Source organism: Phasianus colchicus, chromosome 2 (assembly GCF_987193195.1).
Source record: "Phasianus colchicus chromosome 2, bPhaCol1.hap1.1, whole genome shotgun sequence".
Taxonomy (NCBI): Eukaryota; Metazoa; Chordata; class Aves; order Galliformes; family Phasianidae; genus Phasianus; species Phasianus colchicus.
The window spans coordinates 75,973,693-75,980,904 of NC_143437.1; the positions used below are offsets into that span (position 1 = coordinate 75,973,693).

Below are 7,212 nucleotides of genomic sequence, written 5' to 3' on the forward strand. Positions count from 1 at the left end.
CTGTGGGTAGAATCAGAGAGATAATTAAGTGAAGGTTCAAAATGATCCTTTTAATGGTGGTGTAGACTAACTAGAGACTTCCTCTTCTATTTAAACTCGTTCTGGATTCTAAAACGGATGGCAAAGAAACCTGTCTAATTTCAGGGTGGAGCTTGGCATATTAAGGGATATGGTTGTTTATGGTTATGAAAGTCTGGATTTGATCACAGTTGATAGTCAATTAAGGCACTTTCTGCATTGTATGGCTTAAATCTGAAAATAGTTATATGCAGTTTATTGATTTCCATGAGGACAGCATGGCATAAAGACAGAAAGTCTCTAGGAAAGATGCAGCATGTGCCTTCAGGGTCCATTTATGGCCCAAAGACAGCACTCAGGAAACTCTAGAATTGACAGATTGGATAAAATTCAGTGTGTTTACCACTGATTAGATAGTTGGCTTTCTGGGCTGCAAATCACACTGCTGTCTCGTGTCCAGCTTTTTGTCCACCAGAACCCCCAAGTCCTTCAGCAGAGGGCTACTCTCAGTGAGTTCTTTTCCCAGTCTGTACACATATCTGGGGTTGCCTTGACCCAAGTGCAGCACTTCACACTTAGCTTTGTTGAATCTCATTGATTCTCATGAGCCCATGTTTCAAACTTGTCCAGGCCTCTTTGGATGGATGGCTGTCAGCTGTAAAGATGACAGGCATTGGTCTTTGGGCATAGCTGCAACAAATCTTCAGCATTTCAAGCTTAGATCTCCACCCTATACCAGCTCTGTTGTGACTTCTCATTTCCTCTGGCAGAATTATTTGCAAGCCCACAGAAAATGGAAATAGTCCTCTACTTTTTTGTTTTGGATCTTCTTTTAGCCAGGTCTGTATCTGTGCCTGTTTCACACATGGTTCTGCTGACAGAAAAAGCAGCAGAAGCACAAATCCCTGGCTAAATGTGGAGGAAATAGAAGCTGCTAACATCAGCCTAACCACTGGAAAATATACATCTCTATTTTGAGCAGTTTCCCATTACACTCATATCAAAAAGGCATTTCCTTTACCTTTTGAACTTTCTGAGAGGGGAAGAGGAACTAATTGTCCTTTCATGGTCAATATGAAACTGACTAGTTTTGGAGGCAGTGAGTGAAGATAATGAATTATCACTCAGATTTGCTCTCCATCAGATTAACAAGGGACATGCCCATCGTGCCAACAGTCCTCCTATTCAAGCCCATGTACATCCAGCTAGACTTGTATGATTCAGTCTCACACACCGTCTCCTAAAGGGAAGAAACAGAGTGGTGAGTCAGTGGAACATGGCTCCAGTGTCCTTAATGTAGTAGTGTCAGCCTTATCAAGCAGTGCTGAAATATTTATTAAATACAAACACAGAAGTGATTGTGCCTTCCTAATTTGGCAATGTTATCCAAAGAGTTAGAAGCACAGTGTAGATCAGCTTAATTAAAATTTTTCATTTCAGAAGCTAATGATCCTCATCTGGCTGCAAGAAAATCAATGAAGAAAACAACAAAAAATATGAACAAAATAATAAAACATTATAATGAACTGTGAAATATAACAATAAGCACGAATTCCCTTTTGAGATGACCCATTTTTGTGCATACTGGCAAGGAACCATGTGTTAGATCAAAGAGATGACAGGTATGCCAAGGAGTTCTGGGATCTTCAGCTAGTGGCCCAACAAGTGTTAAAGCCCCATTAGGAGCTTCAGTGGAAATGAATCATGACTGCAATAAATAACAAACACTTGGCCCTCAGATAAGACGCATTATATTTCCCATTGTGTTTGCCAGTAGTTGAGTGTATTTATAAGCTACAGTCACAAATGACTGGCTTCTGCTAAATGTAGCTTGGAGTAGGCAGACAAAATTTTCTTGGAAGTCTCTGGGCCAAATTCAGCAGAGACGACAGCAATACTTTCAGTGTCAACATTTGCTCCCATCTGCAGGAGCAATTCCATGCTTAGTGTATTTGAAGGAAACAGCTACAAAAGTTTTACACGGTATTCCTGCTCTAAAGGCGCCTTCCTATCCCCAGGCAGTGCTCCTTCTGCCTGTGCTCCCCAAGGAATGTATGACCACTGCTGCGACATAGGATTGCTGTGGGCAGTGTAGGCAGGAGTCACTGGTGTTTGCTCCCTGAAGTTGGCTTAAGTCAACTGCTGATGGTAGTTCTCTTAGCTCTTTTCTATATACCTCTGGAAGTAGTCCACTTTCCCCCAGCATTACATGACCATGGGCTAAAAATCACTGTGATAGCAACACAGATATGAAGGGAGATGACGGACCTCACTTCACAGAATCACAGAATCACAGAATCACTAAGGTTGGAAAAGACCTATAAGATCATCCAGTCCAACCATCCACCTGTCACCAATGGTTCTCATTAAACCATATCCCTCAACACAACATCCAAACGTTCTTTGAACACCTCCAGGGTCGGTGACTCCACCACCTCCCTGGGCAGCCCATTCCAGTGCCTGACCACCCTTTCAGAGAAGTAGTATTTCCTAATATCCAGCCTGAATCTTCCCTGGCGAAGCTTGAAACCATTCCCTCTAGTCCTATCACCAGTTACACGAGAGAAGAGGCCGACCCCCAGCTCGCTACAACCTTCCTTCAGGTAGTTATAGAGAGCAATAAGGTCTCCCCTGAGCCTCCTCTTCTCCAGACTGAACAATCCCAGCTCCCTCAGCCGCTCCTCATAAGGCCTGTGCTCCAGACCCCTCACCAGCTTTGTTGCCCTTCTTTGAACACGCTCCAGGGCCTCAATGTCTTTCTTGCAGTGAGGGGCCCAGAACTGGACACAGTACTCAAGGTGCGGCCTCACCAGAGCTGAGTACAGGGGAACAATTACTTCCCTACTCCTGCTGGTCACACTGCTTCTGATACAAGCCAGAATGCCATTGGCCTTCTTGGCCACCCGGGCACACTGCTGGCTCATGTTTAGCCGAGCGTCAACCAACACCCCCAGGTCCATTTCCTCTACACAGTCTTCAAGCCATTCCACCCCAAGCCTGTAGCGTTGCTTGGGGTTGCTGTGGCCAAAGTGTAGGACCCGGCATTTGGTCTTATTAAACCTCATCCCATTGGCTTCAGCCCAGCTCTCCAGCCTGTCCAGATCTCTCTGTAGGGCCTCGCTACCCCCAGGCAGATCGACACTTCCAGCCAACTTGGTGTCATCTGCAAACTTACTGAGGGTGCACTCAATGCCCTCATCCAGGTCATCAATAAAAATATTGAAAAGGACAGGCCCCAGCACCGACCCCTGGGGAACACCACTCGTGACCGGTCGCCAGCTGGATTTAGCTCCATTGACCACCACTCTCTGGGCTCGACCCTCCAGCCAGTTCCTTACCCAGCCAAGAGTGTACCTGTCCAAGCCACGGGCTGCCAGCTTCTGCAGGAGAATACTGTGGGAGACAGTGTCAAAGGCCTTGCTGAAGTCTAGGTAGACTACATCAACAGCCTTTCCCTCATCCACCAGGCGGGTCACTAGATCATAGAAGGAGATCAGGTTGGTCAAGCAGGACCTACCCTTCGTGAACCCATGCTGGCTAGACCTGATGCTCCAGTTGTCCCGCACTTGCCGCGTGATCTCCCTCAAGACAATCTGCTCCATAACCTTCCCTGGCACCGAGGTCAGGCTAACAGGCCTGTAGTTCCCCGGGTCCTCCTTACAGCCCTTCTTGTAGATGGGAGTCACATTGGCAAGCCTCCAGTCTTCTGGTACCTCACCAGTCAACAAGGAGCGCTGATAGATGATGGAAAGCGGCTCGGCTATCACCTCCGCCAGTTCCCTCAGCACTCTCGGGTGAATCTCATCCGGCCCCATGGACTTGTGACAGTCCAGTTGGAGTAGAAGGTCTCTGACCGTTTCCTTCTGAATCATGGGTGGTTTAGTCTGGTCTCCAGCCGAGACCACCTGGTCGAAAAGTGGAATATCCTGAGGATAACTGGTCTGACCTTTAAAGACAGACGTAAAGAAGGCATTCAGGACCTCTGCCTTTTCTTTATCCTCAGTAGTCACATTCCCGGCTTCATCCAGTAAAGAATGGAGATTCTCCTTAGTCCTCCTCTTACTGTTGATATATTTGTAAAAGGATTTCTTGTTTCTTTTTATTCCAGTGGCCAGGTCGAGCTCGAGCTGGGCTTTCGCCTTTCTGATTTTCTCCCTGCATATCTTAACAACTTCTCTGTATTCTTTCTGAGTTGCCCGTCCCTTCTTCCACAGGAGGTAGATTCTCTTTTTCTCCCGGAGCTTCAAGAATAGTTGCTTATTCATCCACGCCGGTCTCCTTCCCCGCCGGCTCATTTTGCAGCTCAGGGGGACAGCCCGCTCCTGCGCCTGTAAGACTACCTTCTTGAAGAGCAACCAGTTGTCTTGGACCCCTTTACCCTCTAAGACTGAATCCCAGGGGACTCCCCCTACTAGTCTTCTAAACAGTTCAAAGTCCGCCCTCCGGAAGTCCAAGGTAACAGTTTTGCTGTTCTTCCTCCTGGCTCCACCAAGAATTGAGAACTCTACCATCTCATGGTCACTCTGTCCAAGACAGCCCCCAACCTCCACATCTTCCACCAGACCTTCTCTGTTTGTGAACAGCAGGTCTAGCGGGGCAGCTCCTCTCGTAGGCTCTCTCACCAGCTGCATCAGAAAGTTATCCTCTATACACTCCAGAAACCTCCTAGACTGCTTCTTCTGCGCTGCGTTGAATTCCCAGCATATGTCAGGGAAGTTGAAGTCCCCCATGAGGACAAGGGCTGGCGACCTCGCAGCTTCTGCCAGCTGCTCATAGAACACCTCATCTGTCTCCTCATCCTGGTTCGGCGGTCTATAGCAGACACCCACCAATACATCTGCCTTGTCAGCCCTTCCCCTGATCTTTACCCATAGGGATTCAACCTTATCATCCCCAGCCACAAGCTCAGTAACATCAAAACACTCCCTAACATACAGAGCCACACCACCACCCCTTCTTTCTTGCCTATCCTTCCTGAAGAGCTTGTAGCCATCCATTGCAGCACTCCAGTCATGGGAGCAGTCCCACCATGTTTCCGTAATGGCGACTAGGTCATAGTTTGCCTGCCGCACCATGGCTTCCAACTCTTCTTGTTTGTTGCCCATGCTGCGTGCATTGGTGTAGATGCACTTCAGCCGAGCCCCTCGCCTCATCCCTAATCCCATTGCCGCTCCCCCAGGCTCATCTCTAGCAGGCCTGGTTTTATCCCCTACCCCCTTCATATCTAGTTTAAAGCCCTCTCTACAAGTCCTGCCAGCTCTTGGGCAAGGATCCGTTTCCCCCTTCGAGACAGGTGAGACCCATCAGCAGACCCCAGGCCAGGAGCCGAGTAGACCGCCCCATGATCAAAGAACCCAAAATTCTTACTTTTGCACCATCCTTTCAGCCATGTGTTTATAAGGTGTGTTCTTCTGGTCGTCTCAGCGTCCTTCCCTGCCACTGTAGGAATACAGGCAAATACTACCTGTACGCCTGTTCCTTCAACTAACCTCCCCAGTCTCCTGAAGTCATTTTTCATAGTTCTCAGGCTTCCGTCAGTGACCTCATCACTGCCAGCCTGGACTATCAATAAGGGATAATAATCGGAGTTGCGAATCAAACTAGGAAGTTTCCTGGAAATATCCCTGACTCGGGCCCCAGGGAGGCAGCACACTTCCCTGCGGGTGGGGGCAGGCCGACATATTGGGCCTTCTGTTCCTTCTAGAAGGGAGTCTCCTATGACTATTACCCTCCTTTCTTTTCTGGAGGAGGCAGTTATTAAGCGTGGAGCTGGATGCCTCCTCTTGGGAACACTTGGAGGCAGTTCTCCCACTTCACCCTCAACCACCGCACCCTCCAGTTTCAGGGCTTCAAACCTATTACATAGAGGCACCTGGGGAACCGAGGTAGGTCGGGATGGGGGTCGCCCGCATCGCCGAGCTGGGACCTGATGCCATTCCTCCTCTGCCCTCAAATTAGCTCTCTCATTTCGATCGTGGCAAGGGAGAGGGTCCACTGCTGTTTGGGGGGTGCAATCTCTCTGTCTTTCACGCAGAGAGTCACACCACCAGTCTATCTCCCGCTCGCACTCTCTGATGGCTCTTAATCTCCCTACCTCCTCCCTAAGCTCCACCACCAGGCTGAGAAGCTCGTCCACCTGCTCGCACCTTGCACAAGTGGCATCCTTCCCATTCTCCCCTGGCAGCAGCAGGCTCAGGCACTCCCTACAGCCAGAGACCTGAACTGCTACATTTCTTGGCAGGCCCTCTGTCTGGGTCGCCACAGTCCTCTTGGGGGAAGCCCGCCGCCTGGTAGAGACCATGTTTGAACCTGCGGTCTCGAGGTCTGTCAGTAGGAGAGCTGATCACCTGAACAAAGACAAGGACAAGGCACTGATGTGTCCTGCCACAAGTCACAACTCCCACACCAGCTACTGCAGTAATGTATGAGCAGTGTGGGCTGCGTTCACACTCTGACCACCCTCTCCGGTGTCAAAGGCGGGTAACACCTCGTTCTCACCTGGAGCGATATGTGGGCAGGAGCCGGCTCCTGCCCTCCCAAGAGCTGCTTTTAAATTCCCAATGAGCAGTCAAGGTCAGGTACAAGAGATAAGGGCCAGCTGTTTAAATTATACCGCGATTTGGGCCAGCTCCACCCCTGCTGCCTCAGCAGCCCGCCCACAAGCTGCCAGCTCCCGGCGCCGACCACGTGCTTTTTGCTGCCTTCAAAACCAGCCCTAAAAAGAGCTTTTTCGTCGGCTTCTTTGCTATAGATCCCTTCCCCAGCGCAGTCTTACCTGCTCTGAAGCTGGTCTCCTCAGCAATGACTTGAGAGGATTTCACAGCATTGAAGCCAAAGGGAGATGCTTCAGAGGCAAAGAGAATGCAGTTTTCATTGCTTATGGATATTGAAGCTGTCTAATACCCTAGTGCTCCATTACTAAAAGGTTGGATGCTTTCTAGCACAAATCTCTGCATTTCGTCAAGAGACTTTGGACCTTGCAGCGCATCTAGTTAGCTATTAAAGGCATTGCAGATTCTATCAGTAAGCAAAGTATTTTCACAGAAAGGTGGAGGCTTTTAGTAAACAATACTGCAGCTTCTAAGGATTATACCTGTGAAGAAACCTCTTAAGAAGCAGGGAAAAGCAGGTCTTCTTGATTAATAGCTGCAACAACATCCATTTCTAACAAAGCCTAGAGGGGGAGTAACTCCA

General features: G+C 48.9%; 1 protein-coding gene across 1 annotated transcript; it reads right to left on the bottom strand.

Annotated features, from left to right (window-relative positions):
* Positions 1 to 5,157: 5,157 nt before the first annotated feature.
* On the bottom strand, positions 5,158 to 6,838 carry LOC149919117 (uncharacterized). Its single transcript, XM_090136027.1, has one exon. The coding sequence runs from the start codon at positions 6,317 to 6,319 to the stop codon at positions 5,243 to 5,245; it is 1,077 nt and encodes a 358-aa protein (XP_089992153.1). The 5' UTR covers positions 6,320 to 6,838; the 3' UTR covers positions 5,158 to 5,242.
* Between the last annotated feature and the right edge of the window lie 374 nt (positions 6,839 to 7,212).